General features: G+C 34.6%; 1 protein-coding gene across 1 annotated transcript in view; it reads right to left on the reverse strand.

Moving 5' to 3' along the window:
- The window catches only part of LOC123527054 (uncharacterized), a 491,978-nt gene that overhangs the window by 461,803 nt on the left and 10,560 nt on the right, over positions 1 to 19,615 (reverse strand). Inside the window, exons 2-7 of the mRNA XM_053523703.1 lie at positions 14,571 to 14,714; positions 12,971 to 13,040; positions 11,995 to 12,270; positions 10,885 to 11,010; positions 5,962 to 6,096; positions 1,164 to 1,279 (exon numbers count right to left, since the gene is read on the reverse strand). Coding sequence (XP_053379678.1) covers positions 1,164 to 1,279; positions 5,962 to 6,096; positions 10,885 to 11,010; positions 11,995 to 12,244 — 627 coding nt within the window. The 5' untranslated portion in view covers positions 12,245 to 12,270; positions 12,971 to 13,040; positions 14,571 to 14,714. The remainder of the gene's footprint in view (positions 1 to 1,163; positions 1,280 to 5,961; positions 6,097 to 10,884; positions 11,011 to 11,994; positions 12,271 to 12,970; positions 13,041 to 14,570; positions 14,715 to 19,615) is intronic.

Raw genomic sequence — 19,615 nt, forward strand, 5'->3', positions numbered from 1 at the left:
ACACATCTAACGACCTATACAACACGAGAAGACAAAGGTTTATAGCTAAAAGGCTTGATTCAGAAGTAAAACCAGATTTAAGTTATAACTGCTCTTAAATTTTGAAAAGTCTCTACATATTACAAGCGGGCAATGATGGCCATAGATCGCTCATCCGAACGGTTTTGGAAGATAATTTCGCAAGGAAAATGTCTGTTACATTATTTTGAAATAGTATATTTGTACAATCATCGTAAAGTGCAGTTTCTAACATTCTGACATGAGATTTTTTAAGGTCCCACTATATGCATATAAGTGACCACGCCCCCTGGCGGCCATGATTTTGATGAATCAGAAGAATAGTTAAACAATTTTCTTAAAGGGTCGCAAAAGTTGATTTCAAATTGGGCCTGCTGTTTATGACAAAAATATGTTTAAATTTTCCAATATATACATATAGGGGAAAAGGGACGAAGACCCCTGATGCAATTGTTAGAACAGGACCATTTGTTTGATATAATCTTTAAAACTGGCAAGCTGTTTCGAACAAGATTTTTGAAGCTTCCAATATATACATATAGGGAAAAGTGAGCACGGTACCTGGTGGCAATGTTTTTTTTCACGAATCATGATAATGTAAGTAATGTTGATAGAGGGGTATAAATGGAAAATTTGTGAATTTGTGAAATAATTTCAAAATCTGATTAAGAGAAGATGTTTCTATTTTTAGCTTTGGCGATCCTTATATGTAAATAAGCGGAACCGTTTGAACAAGTTTGGAAGAGGTCTTAGGAATATCAAGGCCAAGTTTAATTAACGTCAACCAAATAGAGTTAGAAAACATATTGTTTAAAGACGGTGTGGATGGATGAACGAACGCAGAATAGCTCAGCCACGCATTTCATGTTCAGATGAACCGATAAAACCCTTGAAGACCTAAATATCATCGAGATATTTGAAAACCTGTGATCAATTTACTCATGTTATCACGTGACTTATGGTGAAACTAAATAAATTTCATTCCATTAACACAGACTGAACTATTTATTAAAATATTAAGTACACTTTTTTCAGATCTGAATTTTCTTATATGCATTTGTGGAAAATCAAGAATATTTCAAACCAACCTAAATATGTTCCAGTTAGTTTCAAGTTATATGAAAACGTCAAATATAAATATTTACCTTCAAATGCCGCAAGCTCTGTGCATAGTCTTCATCCACAGATTCAACCGCTGGTTCCTCAATGTCATCGGTGGATTGTGGACGAGAATAAATAATCTCCGCTGATTCTTTCATAACTGAAAATTGCTAGATATTTCACATAATCGTTAAGGCAGGAATTAATTCGGTTCTTAATGAAGCTTTATCGTAGTTTCAAATGAATGGAATTTTTTAAAATTAATTCATGTTAAAGTATGATATAAAAAGACCTTATCAAATCACGTGCTTCATATCTTTTTGTTCTGTTATGATCTTACTTGCAAGTCGCCTCGAAAATTTACTTTTAACTCTTGTTGGTGTCGTAAAAAATTTTTAATTTCCTAAAAATGTTTTCTTATAAACTGACTGATTTGTACTAAAAGTTGTTATAAAGGCAAATTATGTGAAAAGTGCATACAATTATTCAAAATAAATGACAGAGTTAAGCTTCTTGCATCGATGCCTCACATACATGTATATATATAATAATTCAAATTTTCCCGAAGTCCCTTGATCTTTAAACGAGATCTATCAATAATTTTTCGTTTCATTTATACTTGTCTTTACTAGGGTTCCACTTTATGCATTCAGCTATCGCCAAGGCAAAACTAAATCACTGAAAACAGTACAGCTTTATCAGAAACCAAGAGATGCCCTTTAAGGCAAACATATGAATAAGTCTCTTGCATATTGAAAACATGAAAAGCGATTGGAACATTATCTATGTTTAACAAGAGGGCAATGAAGGCCCCAAGTCTCCAAATACATCACTGACTTAATGATACACTGTACATGTAATTGTACCAACTGCATTTTGTTTGAAACATTTTTATCCTGAAAACGATAAACAAGAAAACTGTGTATATAAGATGTTTGGCATTGATCTTGAAGGAATGTCTCTTATAAATTCACAGTGTCGTCATTTTGAACCTACTCTCAAGATGATGTATGTATACATTCATTTTCAGTTTTTGCAAGTTGTTTTTTTTAAATTATTTATTGGTATTGAAACTGATACCAATTCAATTGCTAATAAATGCAGCATAATACTTTGTTGTATCTTTAAATAATCATCAAAATATTTTCTATTGTGACTCAGACCTTCCTGTCCCAGTATGCAACTTGCTTGCGACTGATGCAGTCGTGATACAAACCAAGTGCACCGATCAATGGATAATATCATATTATTTTATTGAGCAGAAAACATTGTTTGTTATCTTAATGAATATACTCTACATTCTTTATATAAAGGTTTTAGATATTAATCAGGAAATTGAATTTGCGCAAAAACAGAAAATCGTGTACTGAAATCGATATATTTTAACTTTTTGACACTTTTTGATAATGTTTTTAGAACGAACACAATATTTATTCTATTTTTTATCTTAATTATTTCGTAATTTAGGTCCTGTAAAATGTTTATTTTTCCTGTATATTTTGAGGTTATTCAAAAGATAACAGGTAAGGGTAGATTTCTCGGAAGCACAGAGCACCAAAAACACAGCCCCAGAGATACGCATTTACATAGTAGGCCCACAACAAAAAGAAGCTGTAATGGAAAAATATTTCAGACGGGTTGCTTCTAACATCCAACAAGTACATATTAATATAAGCTAAAAATTATTAAAGGGGAAGGAAATGGTTAGTGGTGAAATGGGGACGGGGGTAGGGGAGGAATCCAAAGGGGAAAGTTAAACAAGGAAGAATATACAAGGGAATGCCATTTTCTTTAAAAACAGTCGCACTATCACGTAAACCACAATAGCGCAGACACTCATGTACCAAAGATAATCACACAACGACGATCAACTGAATAACATAGAAAAACGAACAAGCAACACATAAGAAAACAGTAGGGCACCGTTATAGACTCACAAGCTTACAAACGTACCCACACAAATAGGAAAAACAATCAAGCACTGTCTTGGGATTCGGCTGCCAAAACAAAGAGGAGCCACGAAAACTTACTAAAAGTAAAGGGGGAGGGGATGCAAAAGTAGCGTAAATGCAAGGGAAAGGAGAGGGCAAAAGCGGGGAGTGGGGTGGAGGAAAAACGCTTACAACAAAAAAGAAAATATACGCAACACACAATACAAGACAGACAAAACAACCTGTTGAAAAAACTTGATTAGATATTCTTCGGCATATAAGCACGATATGATTTATTTCTCACATCGCTGCATTCATATTAAACCAGGTCTGCATCAGTAATATGCAAAATGACTTACATTATGTGTAAAGCTATTGATTTCTTATGTTTCTAATATAGGAATTAAAGACAGATAAATTATGTGAACTATTGTCATTAAAATATCTTGCACTACTTTAACTCATCTAATGCAGTTCAAAACAGAAACTGTTTAAGTGTAACATCTGCCTAATCTATAAAATTAAATATTAGTTATAAAGGCTTCAGACAGTCAAAGGCGCTGTCATTAGACATCTACTGATTTCTTTCTTGTCGTTTTATAACTTTTTGATATCCACAAGGTGTTCGCATCACTTGCTTTTGGTGTTTCAAATTGTAAGAACCAACAATCAATGAACTGATTTGAAATATTTAAATCGTTTCATTACACACTCTTCAAATGTTCTACGTACATACCTTGAAACTTTCGTTTAAACGTGATTTCATCTGGAATTGTTTGGCTATTGCTATCTAAGGAAAATGTTATATTATGTAAACATTTCCAATTCAACACCATGTAATGACCTTTAAGTAACATCTAGAACGTTTGAATCTAATTTACTTCAAAAGTGGTAACTTAAAGTATAAACTTGAAAATATAACATTTTAACAAGAGGGTCATGATGACCCTATATCGCTCACCTGTTAAACTTGGCCTTTGAATCATCAAGATAAACATTCTCAAATTTGACCTAGATATCATCAAGGTGAACATTCTGACCAATTTTCATAAAAATCCATTGAGAAATATGGCCTCTAGGGATATCACAATGTTTTTCTATTATTTGACCTAGTGACCTAGTTTGTAATGGCACGTGATGCAGTTTCGAACTTGAAATTGATATCATCAAAGTGAACATTCTGACCAATTTTCATGAAGATCCACTGAAAAGTATGGACTCTAGAAAGGTCACAAGGTTTTCCTATTTTTAGGCCTACTGACCTAGTTTTGGAACGCACGTGACCCAGTTTCAAATCTGACCTAGATATCATCAAGGTGGACACTCTAACCAGTTTTCATGAAGATCCATGAAAAATATCGCCTCTAGGGAGGTCACAAGGTTTCTCTATTATTTGACCTAGTGACCTAGTTTGTAACGGCACGTGACGCAGTTTCGAACTTGACATTGATATCATCAAAGTGAATATTCTGACCAATTTTCATGAAGATCCACTGAAAAGTATGGACTCTAGAAAGGTCACAAGGTTTTCCTATTTTTAGACCTACTGACCTAGTTTTGGAACGCACGTGACCCAGTTTCAAATCTGACCTAGATATCATCAAGGTGGACATTCTAACCAGTTTTCATGAAGATCCATGGAAAAATGTGGCCTCTAGGGAGGTCACAAGGTTTTTCTATTTTTAGACCTACTGACCAAGTTTTTGACCGCAGTTGACCCAGTTTCAAATTTGACCTAGATATCATCAAGATGAATATTCGGACCAACTTTCATACAGATCCCATGATAAATATCGCCTCCAGAGAGTTCACAAGGTTTTGCTATTATTTGACCTAATAACCTAGTTTTTGATGGCATGTGACCCAGTTTCGAACTTGAACCAGATATCATCAAGGTGAACATTCGGACCAATTTTTGATAAAGATCCATTGAAAAGTATGGCCTCTAGAGAGGTCACAAGGTTTCTCTATTTTTAGACCTACTGACCAAGTTTTTGACCGCAGTTGACCCAGTTTCAAATTTGACCTAGATATCATCAAGATAAATATTCGGACCAACTTTCATACAGATCCCATGATAAATATCGCCTCTAGAGAGTTCACAAGGTTTTGCTATTATTTGACCTAATAACCTAGTTTTTGATGGCATGTGACCCAGTTTCGAACTTGAACTAGATATCATCAAGGTGAACATTCGGACCAATTTTTGATGAAGATCCATTGAAAAGTATGGCCTCTAGAGAGGTCACAAGGTTTCTCTATTTTTAGACCTACTGACATAGTTTTTGACCGCACGTGACCCAGTTTCGAACTTGACCTAGATATCATCAAGGTTAACATTCTGACCAATTTTCATAAAGATCCCATGAAAAATGTGACCTCTAGTGTCACAAGCAAAAGTTTACGCACGGACGCACTGACGCACCGACGACGGACGCCGCGCGATCACAAAAGCTCTCTTTGTGACAGGTGAGCTAAAAATTAAAGATTAAATGAATGTCAGGTATTATTTTCTTTTCCCCGATATATCTGTGTATTATCAACATTTGACAAGTGTAGATATGCCAAACTCTGTTCCAGTGACACTTAACAGCATATTTTCAGTTCTATTTTTATATTCATAAGAATGTCAAGAAGTAGATACTTAACTTGATATCATCTTTTTTGCATTTGGATAGCAACTGTGATCTTTTATTTTGCAGGGGCCTTAAAGACATTTTATCAAGTTTCTACTTTAAAACAGGTACATTTTCAATTGCTTCTTTTCTACAAATTACTTGCACTTCGCTTCGGTTTTTCACTCTTTATTCAGTACTGAAAATTAAGTATGCATAAGAAATTAATAATGACTTTTATTACGAGTACATACTAACATTGCAACATGTAGTGCCAAACAAGCTGTATGTCATACCTGTATCAGAATGTTTTGTTTCTGTTTTTCTTCTGTCTTCTGGATATTCAACAGTTGTTTTCTGTTCCTGAGCCTTATCAACATCCATACATGAACATGTCTGCGATCTTGTTTCTTCCTGAGGTTTTGCAGATTCTGAAAAATTAACATTTTCAAAACATGACTTTTCTTTCATTTTCTGCAAATTTAGAGCAAATGGTAAAACTGCATCTCTGCAAAGGAATTTTGAGGAATTTGCGATTTAAGCCCATGCTGGGATATAAATCCAGAAGATACACTGGTATATGTTTCTATATAAAAGAAATATATATCTGAAAATATAGTTTTAGTTCTGTTAAAGCTACGGAATAAACAAACTTAAGCATAAAACATGCACAAGTCTATAGATATTACTATGTTAGTAATTTTTCTATTTGAGAAGTTAATTTTTCACAGAATGCCAAGCACGTATATTTGCAATTTTCATATCTTAATTGTTAGAAAATTATATTCCCGGAGAGGAGCTTACAGGTCATAATATCAGATTACAGTGAACTGTGAACAGAACGTGATTTTATATCAACAAGAATGTTGTAGGAGACTTTAAACAATTGAACTTATGAAATTTTATTATTGTGCATTTAAGGTATTAGGCCCATAATAGAGTACCTCCTTTCTGAAGAGTATTCAATTCCTACCATAAACCTACTTTGACGGCAATTTTCAGGGGGGCGTAGGTTCAAGCCCTACTGGGACCAATTTTTTTTTCCCTTTTCCTTTTTTTCTAGTAAGTTTTTACTTCTTTCAAGACTTGTTATTGATTTATTGTACAAAAATGAAAAAAAATCATTTGATATGCGATTTCTTCCTGTTAAAAGTGAATTTACCTCTAAAACAGAAGGGGTAGAGTTAGACATCTTTAAAAATACTGAGTTACATGCGGTAAAAGTTCTCTATTTTGCCTTCATTCTTTAGATTACATATTGTGGAAGAAATGTAGGTAGGTTTTATTTCTGCCCCAAGGTTATTTTTGAATGAAGTGAGCAAAATTCAAAACAGACCCGCAGGATTCGACCATAATTTTTCAATATTGGAGTTGGAATTCTGTCTGATTAAATCCGTTTACTCGAGGCACCCTAGAAAAAATGATATTGACATTTTTTATTTTAAGTTTTATGATTGTTTACCAATAGTTTGATGTTTCTTTCATAAAAAATAATGGAAAAATAAATTCTTTGAAAACGTTTTGGATAAAGACCACCACTTTGAAATTTGTCTCTACTTGAGCTTTAGGAAATACCATAAATTACACAAAATTTATAAAAAACGGCACGGTAAAAGTTTTTAAAAATTTGCATATAAGTGCGAAGCACGGTCAACTGTAAGAATATACCAAGAAAATGCCATTTTTTAAACATTACTATTAGGGGCCTAATACCTTAAGCACGAGACTTCCGGGCTATCGCGACAGATGACTTCGTAATTTCGTATTTTTTATTGCAACAATTGATGATATTGTCTGTATCCCAGCTCTGTTTGTCAATTTGACCGCGCAACACCAACAAAGCTCGGATCTATATTCGTATTCCTTGGACAAGCAATTTGTATTGAAACGCTCTGACTAAATTATCTCTTGTTATTGCATTGGTACTCAATGGTAATTTCAAAACATATTAATTTGTAACAAAACATATTTAGTGTTTGAGACATATTCTCAGTGTATTGAAAAAGACTAATAATATTGGCTAGTTTTGGCAGTGGGCGGACGGGAGAGTGGAGCTTAACCTCCAAGTGTCTGTGTTAAAATCCATAGATGAGATAAGATTCCATAATTGATTTACAAAGTGACTGGTTATCAAATTGTTATACACGACTCTCCCGGAGACCCAACTTCACAGTCTTGTGCTTTACCGAACTCACTGACACGACCTGGGTGGTCATTTTATGCGGAACGTGTTGGCGATATGTACAACAAGGCTTGATAGTGAACACTCCTGTGATGTTTCGTCGAAATCTATCCAGCAGTTTGACCTGTGAAAGCTCGACAAGATGTTTCTATTTTTATAGCTCTGGTGACCATTTTGTGCAGTGAAGCAGAACGTGACAGAGATATGCACAACTAGCATGATAGTTGGACATGATTGAAAAATTGTTTGTTTGTAACACATTTTCTTTAATTTATACATCAGACTATAAATTATCTGTCTGTTCAGTAAAGTATTAATGCAATTGATCGTTGTAATGTGATTAACATCATTCTATACCTCAAATTGATTTCCCTATATACTCTACATATATCGTACATATAATTACTTGTACACATAATTAGTGGTTCACTTCGACTAAACGTGGTAATAATAATACCTGGTACGCAAAGTAAGTGGCACATATTGACAATAATTCGCTAAACTGTATCATAAAAATCCATAAAGTCATTTTCAATTCCTTTAAATCTAACATAAATGAGTATACTATTACATAGTATTCTTTCTCAACATATAAGATACATAAGCCATTAAGATATTATCATCATTAATCGAAAAATACACCATTTTGCAATAATCATGATAATTAATGTTAAAACATGACCTTACACTTTGCCTAACTCTCTAACCTTGAAATAACCCCTAGTATGCCTCAGACCCATCAACACAGATGAAAGATTAAAATGGAAATCAGAAAAAAACTTTATCACCAGATGAAACATTTTTAGACAGCATAGGTAAGCAGTAAATGCAATTGACAGTTTCTATTTAAGACATTAAGAAATTGGCAATGTTAAGGAAACGTTTACCACAACCATCCTCAACAGAGGAATTCAACATACTTAATCCAACATTATATTTTATCATTTCTTTTGGGTTCAACTTTACTTTTTTAAAATTCCCTACTATGCTTAAACCCGATGAATCAACTCTGTGCATAATAACATTGTTGGAAAAGTACTTCTTTCAATACTGCACACGAAATTTGAGTTTCTTGGTTAAATTTGTTGTTTAGGTCCACCTTTTTCTCCAGAACATATATAACACATTTCTCACATACTGACCAGCACTTGCAGACGAGCGATGGAAACCGTAGGCGGTGCTGTCCTTGTTTCTATTGTACATTTGTACTTCTAGAGGCCTTCAATATCTGTCAAACGGAACCATTTGAACCACTGAACACTGTTGATAGAAGACCTTACTAGGATGCTACATATAAAATCTAATGATGATCCTTCAAATTGTTAATGAGGTGTCATTTTCAGGTTTTCTTTTATTTTTAGCATTGCGGCTTCTAACATCAGTCAAGCTGAATCATTTGTACAGTTCTAAGAGACGACTTTTCTAGGACCATGTCCAAAAATCAATCAAGCAAAAATATGTGAAAAAACAAGAGCTGTCTGATGACAGCGCGCTCGACTATTCGAAGAATTGATTGAAGAATGGGGTCAAAATATTTCCACGGATATTCAGACAAAAGGAATAAATAGATTAGACAAACAATGTTCCTGTATTACTTTGATTTCGATAAGTCTTGCACTAAATGGCAATATATGAGCCAATTTCAAAGTCCAAAAAGGGCCATAATTCAGTCAAAATAGTTATGTACTCTTGCCTACAGATGGAAATCATAATGATAAACAAGTGTTCAAAGTTTAAAAGCCATATGTCAAATAGTTTTGACAAAACATGGACTTGTATGAAAACAGAACCAATTTCAAAATCCAAAAAGGACCATAATTCAGCCAAAATAGATGACAGAGTATTGTTCTCTTTCCTACAGATAGAGACTATTATACTAAACAAGTGATAAAAGTTTCAAAGCCATATGTCAAACACTTTACAAAAAATATGAACTGGTACGAAAAACTTAACAAAGATTTCTAAGTCAAAATGGGCCATAATTCAGCCAAAATCCTTGATGCAGTTATGTACTCTTGCCTATAACTGGACAATGTGATGGTAAACAGGTGTTGAAAGTTTCAAAGCTTTATCTCAAAAGACTTTGTCAAAATATGACCTGGTACGAAATATTAACCCAGATTTCTAAGTCAAAAAGGGCCATAATTCAGCCACAATCCTTGATGGAGTTATGTACTCTTGCCTATAACTGGACATGGTGATGGTAAACAAGTATTGAAAGTTTCAAAGCTTTATCTCAAAAGACTTTGTCAAAATATGAACTGGTACGAAAAACTTAACAAAGATTTCTAAGACAAAAGGGGCCATAATTCAGCCAAAATCCTTGATGGAGTTATGTACTCTTGCCTATAACTGGACATGGTGATGGTAAACAGGTGTTGAAAGTTTCAAAGCTTTATCTCAAAAGACTGTCAAAATATGAACTGGTACGAAATATTAACCCAGATTTCTAAGTCAAAAAGGGCCATAATTCAGCCAAAATCCTTGATGGAGTTATGTGCTCTTACCTATAACTGGACATGGTGATGGTAAACAAATATTGAAAGTTTCAAAGCTTTATCTCAAAAGACTTTGTCAAAATATGAACTGGTACGAAAAACTTAACCATGATTTCTAAGTCAAAAGGGGCCATAATTCAGCCAAAATCCTTGACTGAGTTATGTGCTCTTGCCTATAACTGGCCATGATGATGGTAAACAAGTGTTGAAAGTTTCAAAGCTTTATCTCAAAAGACTTTGTCAAAATGTGGACTGGTACGAAAAACTTAACCCAAGGTGTGACGCTGACGCCGACGCCGACACCGATGCCAACGCCGTGGTGAGTAGGATAGCTCTATTTATTCTTCGAATAGTCGAGCTAATAAGACAAAACCCTGCCCGTGTGCTACAGACAAAGTGTAGTGTAAGTCTAACCAGTAGTTGTTTAAGTTTAAATGATGACGCTATTGGCGACAGACACAAGGGTGATCACAAAACTCATCTATTATTTTTTCAGCAAAATGCTCAGGTAAGATATAATATACAAACCACGTCTTTACCGTGTAATGTGTCCTCGATATCTAACATTGAGTTCATCTCCTTTGAAGGTTGTAGTTGAGTTACTTCTTGGTCATCCTTTTTAAATAACTTTGCCAGCTGATGGAAAATTGCCTTCCGTGCTTTGTCTGGTTAAAGTACATGATAAGTAGATAATTACATTATAATTATGTCTTAAGCACCGATATAACCAAAGATGTTTGACTTTGTACTTATCGTCTAACTAAGTACTGGATGACAAATCCTAGTACCTTTACTACGATTGCAATGAGATAAAAGAATCAAGATATCGGGAAGTACAGTTATGTAACGGATGACAAATTCTGATATCTTTCCTAACACCACTAACAAAATATAAAGGTCTTTGTGCCAGTACATTGACAACAATGCAAATAGGACATTGTATGTCTGTGTAACATATGGTGATCGTCGTTGTCTAATAAGCAGAATTGTAAGTGGGTCCATGTATTAACATATTTTAAAACTTCTATGGATCTAAGTATTGAAATATTTTAAAACTTCTTTAACTATGTCCCGCATACGGTTTATGCCGCATGAAATAGGAACAAAAGCTGCAAGGGCAAAAGTCTACGACTGTAAAAGCCGCACACAAATAACGCAGTCCGACCACATGCACAAATGCACACATGCACACAGCGGCCTAGCAGGCACACATAAAAACAAGGATGCACCAATAGGGCCATAGACTTAGATAGCTCAATGTCACAGCTTGCTTGGTAAGGCATTGAAAATATTTATGAAATGAGTTTATAATTAGAAAAGTGGTTTATGACAGGAGACTTTTAAATGCTTCCACGATAACGTGTTTTGACAAACTTGAATAGACCTTTCAATATCTTTAATAAATGTTTACATCATTAAATATTACTACGCTAATTAGACGCAAACATTTGCAAATCGTTACTTAATTTCAAACCGCATTTTCTCAGTACCCCACAAAGTATGTACATGAATTATGACAAAGATCAAACAGATAAGATTCAGTCTGTTTAACTTATAAGCAACGGAATACTGATGTTAATGTAAAATTTAAAGGTGTTTAGTATTCCTCTTGCAGTTTGTTTGAATAGTATTACCTTTCATTTTATTACCTTTATCCGTCTGCTTTCCATGTACTTGCCATGTTCCATCATTCATCGAAACCTTACATCTTTTGACGTGGACGTCGATACCGTCTGTGCTTTCTCGTTTACCAATATCGACCTCATCTCCAAAAAGTCGTTTGGTTAAGGTAGTTTTTCCAACTCCATAATGTCCAACAACCATCACTCTTATATGATGTGCACGATATTCGCCTTCTTTCAGGGCTTTCCTATAAATGTCAATTGACCTGCTGTCCATTTCTAATATTTCTTTAGGAAGCTTTCCTGCAATGTTATTAATGATATGAATCAGTGAAACCAACTACGCTGCACTGAAATGCTAACACGACATACACTTAGCTATAGGTGAAACCGCCAGTAGTAATGGATTCGTGAAAAATAATGCACGAGACAAACAGTATCAAAAGCATTATGTTCTCGAAAACCACAGATACCAGTGTCTTCCTCGAATTAAACAACTTATATTTATTTTGGCCATAAAAAATGACGTTCATTTAAACAAAAAAAAACTTCTCTAAAAACAAATAAGTACTCGAGAAAAAAATGATAGCGCAATGTTAGTTCGGTAGTTTTAGCATTAGGCTATAGATCGAGAGGTCGCCAGGGCGAATTCTGGGCGTGTGATAATTTGATAGCAAAGAATATTTGAAGCATGAAAACGAATGTAAGGTTACTAATCATTTAGACAACGTGGTAGTTGTGCAATTTGCTATAAACATATTTATTATTTTATATCAGTGAACCAGTTACTTACCAAAAATATTAACATTTTATTTACTGAGAAATTATTATCACTTACGCCCTTAGGTAGAATTCGAAACAAAACTGAATAGAATCCAAGGACACAGAAGAACCGGAAATAACAAATTGAGTGCACAAAGCTGTATATTCCTGGATCATCAGGTGTATCATGATACATTTTAATACATGAATCTACTTATATTAATGTAATAATGTACAATACCCTTAGGCTGTTTTTGCTTCTGTGCAGTACGAAACCGTTCTATATCTTCAATGTAATTTCTCCAGGTTATCTGTAATTTAAAAAAAACAATGTGTATACAAATACAATCATAGAAACATTACCAGCCAAAATATGTAGCAAAGAAACTATGATATTAATATTTAAGATACAAATAATAAAACAATATGTATATAAAAATAAATATTGCGATAATAAAATCTCATTACACCTAATGGCCTATTAATTTGTAAAAGAGAGATACTGTATAACAGTATTTTTTATCAAATATATTCTTGCCATACATGATTACTGGCTGGGAAAAAAGAGAGAAAATTTAATGACACTGACCTTCTTATCAGACGTTTGCCAAATAGTCTGTTTTCTGGCGACATGGTTCTTTTTGAAAATTTATACTACAATTCTAATATAACTAGAATGTGTCTGTAGGACACAGAGTGTGCCCCCAACCGGTACATTTGTCACAAATGAGGGGAAATAATTCAAATGTTTGCAGTCTTTGAGCTATGAGCATCACAAACAAAAAATCCACTATTTTAGCTATTTCAAGGGCCATAACTTTGTAACAAATGCCAAGATTCTCAGGAAGAATGCCAAGTGTGCAAGGACACATCATGATAAAGACCCAAGCAAGGTTTCATAAATCTACATCAAATACTTTTTGAGCTAGGCACATAATTAGAGGAAAATGTGCATTTGTTTACTATTTCAGGGGCCATAACTTTTAAAATTGGGGATGGAGCCGGCCTAAAAATAGGAGGTGTGCAAGTTTATATCATGATAAAGACTTATGCAAGTTTTCAATCATTTATATTATTTTTTTTTTAACTAGGTGCATCACAATGTGAAAATGTGCATTTTTGACTATTTCAGGCGCCATAAGTCTGAAAATAGGGGGCAGACCAAAATGAAAAATAGGAGGTGCGCAAGTTCATATCATGATTAAGACTCATGAAAGGTTTCATGAATCTATATCAAATACTTTTTGAGCTAGGGGTGTCACAAGGAGCCAGACAAAAAATAGGAGGTGCTCAAGATCATATCAGAATAAAGACTCATGCAAGGTTTCATCAATTTATATCAAATAGGTTTTGACCTAGGCGCGTCACAAGGTGAAAATGTGCATTTTTGACTATTTCAGGGGTCATAACTCAGAAAATAGGGGGCCGGAGCCAGACGAAAAATAGGAGCTGCGCAAGTTCATATCATGATTAAGACTCATGCAAGGTTTCATGAATCTATAAATCTATATCAAATACTTTTTGAGCTTGGCGCGTCACAAGGTGAAAATGTGCATTTTTTGACAATTTCAAGGACCATAACTCTGAACATAGGGGGCGGAGCCAGACGAAAAATAAGTGGTGCGCAAGTTCATATCATGATAAAGAATCATGCAAGGTTTCATCAATTTATATCAAATACTTTTTGAGCTAGGCGCATCACGAACTTCGGACGGACAAGACCAAATCTATATGCCCCCACCACTCATTGGGGGTGTGGGAGGGTGGGGGGCGGCGGGATGGGTCACAAAAATTACGTTGCCAGAATAAGTATAAGTATCGTCTGGTAAATATGCACATACACATATTGGACAGAACCAATGATCCACAGCAATTTCTTTTGATTCTGGTTTCACACACGATGCATGGTAACGACGTGGGCATGTCGCACAAAGAATAAGTTGCCCGTCTTGTTTGCAAACCTCGCATTTACCATTGTGGTGCTTCTGAAAATGGAAATATTAATGAGAAAAGGGAATCGAAACAGCGCAAAAAAGTTTAAAAGATCTTGAAAGTTCCATAATATTTTTAATTTGATGCTAAATTTAGATAAAGTAATTGGACGGACAAAGGGCGATCACAAAAGCTCACCTTGAGCACTTCGTGTCCAGCTGAGCTAAAAAAAAAAAAATGTGGATGTAATATGCATGTTGTACTACAGAAAAGTGGTCTCGATTTTTCACTACGACTAGTAATAAAAAAGTTGCAATATAAGCTATTTATAGTAACAACTAAGGAAAGTAATTCTAAAGAAGGGACCTGCGCATGACACTTCGTCTCATGATGGTGTACAATTGTGCCAAGTTACATCAAAATCCCTCCATGCATGAAGAAGAAATGCTTCAGACAAAGTTATTCTTGTATCTGACCTTTGGCCTCTAAGTGTGACCTTGACCTTAGACCTAGGGACCTGGTTCTTGCGCAAGACACTCCACCTCGTGGTGGTGAACATTTGTGCCAAGTTATATCAAAATCCCTCCATGCATGAAGAAGAAATGCTCCGGACAAAGTTTTCATTCTTGTATCCTTTGACCTCTAAGTGTGACCTTGACCTTAGACCTAGGGACCTGGTTCTTGCGCAAGACACTCCGTCTCATGATGGTGAACAACTGTGCCAGACTACATCAAAATCCCTCCATGCATGAAGAAGATATGCTCTGGACAAAGTCATTCTTGAATTTGACTTTGATCTCTAAGTGTGACCTTGACCTTAGACCTAGGGACCTGGTTCTTGCGCAAGACACTCCGTCTCATGATGGTGAACAACTGTGCCAAGTTTCATCAAAATCCTTCAATGCATGAAGAAGATATGCTCCGGACAAAGTCATTCTTGAATTTACTTTTGACCTCAGTGTGACCTTGACCTTAGACCTAGGGACCTGGTTCTTGCGCAGGACACTCCGTCTCATGATGGTGAACAACTGTGCCAAGTTTCATCAAAATCCCTCCATGCATGAAGAAGGTATGCTCCGGACAAAGTCTGTAGACGCCGCCCGCCAGGGGCGTTCCCATAATAGGTCCCGTTTTTCAAACGGTCGTATAAAAATGAAATAGTCAAGTTTGTAAGCATTTTTTTTAAAATTATGAATATTTCTTGCTTTCTATTTTCTTTTTTTCAAGAATATATGTTTCATGTACATGTAAGTTACGCTTACTGATGGACATGCCCGTTATGTTACCTGCTTTGATTTGCCAAACATATATGATTTTTATTTATATTTTTATGTCTTAGTTTCTTTAATGCAAAAGAAAAAGAAGACAATAAAGATCATATATTCATATACTGATTATATCTGATGCAAAATAAAAGAATAAAGTAGCGTTATTCTATCGTTCGGTGTCTTCTTTTTTCCGTTCCGTATTGTATATTATTGTAAAACCGTATTAGATAAATTAAACTAATTAATTAAATAAATTATTAACACTGTATGATACCTAGTAGAAATCATTTTAAAGAAGAGTGTATTTGTTGTTTTGGGGGATGAGTAAGTTGGGTTTTACGGCGAATCGTCACAAAATGGTCATATATCGCCGAGAAGAAGTCATTTTGCAAACGCCAACTGTAAAGCATAAACACTGATGTAATCAAAGTACTGAAAGTACAGAAAGGCTGGCTACCACAAAACTCTGAATGAAAACTGTGCGGGAAAGATGTTTGCAAAATCTTAGATATTATGGGTTTTCCATATTAAACTAAGGCGAGCATAGGGTATTGTTGTGATCTTGATTAACTTGTGCATCCAAATTAAAGTTAAATCGAGAAACCTAGTTTATCAGATGTAAACATGGGTCCAAGAGAGTAAACTATAGTTTAAGTGTTCGCTCGAAAATTTATGTTAGTATTCGATAATCACAGTTTTTCGACAAAGAATGTAATTGTTGGATAATTTGATTGCCGAGAACCATTATATACGGACGTGAACCTATGTTTACTACCATGAAATTGGGTTTACGAGCGTGAACCATAGTTTATGAACGTGAACGTAGGTTTAAGTTCGAAAAACTTGGTTTGGAACAAAACTATGATTTTTGGTCATTATCCTATGTTCACCAGCGTTAACCTATGTTTACGGTTGTAAACCCATGTTCACGGTCGTAAACCTAAGTTCTCGATCGTTAACATTATGTTCACGTTCGTAAGCTATGGTTTACACCCGAGAACCCTGGTTTACTCCCGTAAACATAGGTTCACGCTCGTGAACTTAAAGTAACGGCCGAAATTCAAAGTTCAATTGAAAAACCTAGTTGAAACCTGGGTTTACGGGCGTGTTTTCGCCCGAAAATATGGGTAAATATTAGCAAAACCTGGTTTTACGTTCGAAAACCCTTGTTTACCTGTAATTGTTAATTCTACTTTTTTACCGTAAACCTGGGTTAACGTTATTATTGGACAACTGGCGTGCCATAACCGTTTATATATGTTTCTTACGAAGCGATAATAAACACTGAGGGACATAATATCAGATAAAATATAAAGGTAACAAACACAACATCTGTATTTCGATATGCAATCCCCCACCCAACACACACATTATGTGTGAATGTATGAGCATTGATCAAATGGGGCGATTTTCTTGTCGGTATGAGGGAAATTTTGGGCTCGAACCCCGCTATAATATAAGGTATTAGATCACTAATAGAGAACCTCCTTTTTGAAGAGTATACAATTCCTACCATAAGCCTACTTTTACTGCAATTCTTAGGGTGGGGGGGGGGGGGGGGGGGTAGGTTCAAGCCCTACTGGGACCAATTTTTTTTCCTTATTTTCCTTCTTTTAGTAAGTTTTTACTTCTTTCAAGACTTATTATTGATTTCTTGTACAAAAATGGAAAAAGATGAATCTTATAAGCGATTTCTTGGTGTTCAAAGTGAATTTACTACTTAAACAGAAGGGGTAGAGTTACACATATCTAAAAAACATTGAGTTACACGCGGTGAAAGTTCTCTATTTTGCTTTCACTCTTAGATCATACATTGTGGAAGAAATTTAGGTAGGTTGTACGTCTGCCCTAAGGTTATTCTTAAATGGAGTAAGCAAAATTCAAAACAGAAACAGCATTCAATCTTATTTTTTCAATGTTGAAGTATGAATTCTGTCTCATTAAATCCGTTTACTTGAGGCACCATAGAAAAAATGATATTGCCATTTTTTATTTTGTGTTTTATAATTGTTTACCAATAGTTTGATGTTTCTTTTATTAAAATTAATGGTATAATGAGTTCTCTGCAAACGTATTGGATAGTGGCTATCACTTTGAAATTTGTCTCTACTTGAGCTTGAGGAAATACCATAAGTTATACAAAATTTATAAAAAAAACGGCACGGTAAAAGTTGTTTAAAAATTGCAAAAAAGTGCAAAACATGGTTACCTTTCAGAATATACCAAGGAAATGCCATTTTGTAAACATTACTATTAGTGATCTAATACCTTAGGAAAATTGACGTACCGTAATAATATATTTTTTGAAGGGTATTCAATTCCTACCATGAGATTACTTTAACTTATTTTTCAGGAGGGCGTAGGTTCAAACCCTACTAGGACCAAACTTTGTTCATTATGTATCTTTTTTCGAGTAAGATAAACTGTTGTTTTTTTAAGACATATTATCATTGATCTGTCGTACAAAAGCGGATATGTTTTATTTGATTAGCCATAATTAGGTCATAATTTTCAAAAGTTGGAGCTTAATTTCCGATTAAATCCTTTTACTCGAGGCTCCCCAGAAAAAATGTTATCACCAATTCTATTTTGTGTTTTATAATTGTTACGCAATATTTTGAGGTTTCATTTAGAAAAATATTTGGTAAAATGAATTCTCTGTGATCGTTTTGCACAATGGCTATCACTTTGAAATTTGTCTCTGTTTCAGCTGGAGGAAAAAAAGACATAACTTATACAAAATTAACAAATAAAAAACAAACAACAACGACACGGTAAAAGTCATTTAAAGATGAATCACAATGCGAAATATGTTAACTTCGGAACTGTATCAAGTTAGTGCAATTGTTAAACATTACCAATACGGGTCCACTATCTTAATACAACCTGAAAAAAGTTCAAAACGTGTGTTTAAACAAAACTCGCTACATCTATACCCCCACCCTTAAAGCAAATTGGTGACAAAGCGCTTTTTACATTATATCTTTCAGTATTCGTCAGAATGTTTAAAACGAATTTAGTATAAAAATAGCCTAAACACAGGTATAATGTGATCATTTGTTTCTTATCAGGTCACTGTGGCAATCACGCAGCGATTACGTCCCTTAGTACCTATAGCAAATGATCTGAAAGAATAGTTTCTTAAAACTTAAGCCCTAAATATAAGACCTGACATAACTCATATCACTATAAGTTCGTTTTAATTGATATTTCATATTTCTTATTTTCCACGTTATGTCAGGTCGTCGAATAATGCGCAGTATAATTCATATCGACGATTGTTTACTTAGCTCCTTATAGACCGAGGTCATAATCTATAACGAAGCAGTCAACGTTGAGTTAGTTCCATTCATACGGACATTTCATTCATGGAGGCGAATTATTTACCATGATTATGTAATATTTTCTAATGTTATCTTTCAAGTATTTACCTTTAGAAAAATAAAACATTATTATAACATGTTTGCGCAAGGAGATCTATTGAAACAGGTAAGTTTAACAATCTTTATACAACTCTATGGCAAAACTGATTAACGTGGCCGACTATTTGAATTGCGCATGAAATTATATTTTGTGTTGTCAGTCTCAGCACCTGTTGAACTTTACAGAAACTCGATATATGGTTATAATAGTCTGGAGGATATCGCCAGCCTAAAAATGTAAAGCATACCTAAAACATCCATGGA

The sequence above is a fragment of the Mercenaria mercenaria genome, chromosome 14 (assembly GCF_021730395.1).
Source record: "Mercenaria mercenaria strain notata chromosome 14, MADL_Memer_1, whole genome shotgun sequence".
NCBI lineage: Eukaryota > Metazoa > Mollusca > Bivalvia > Venerida > Veneridae > Mercenaria > Mercenaria mercenaria.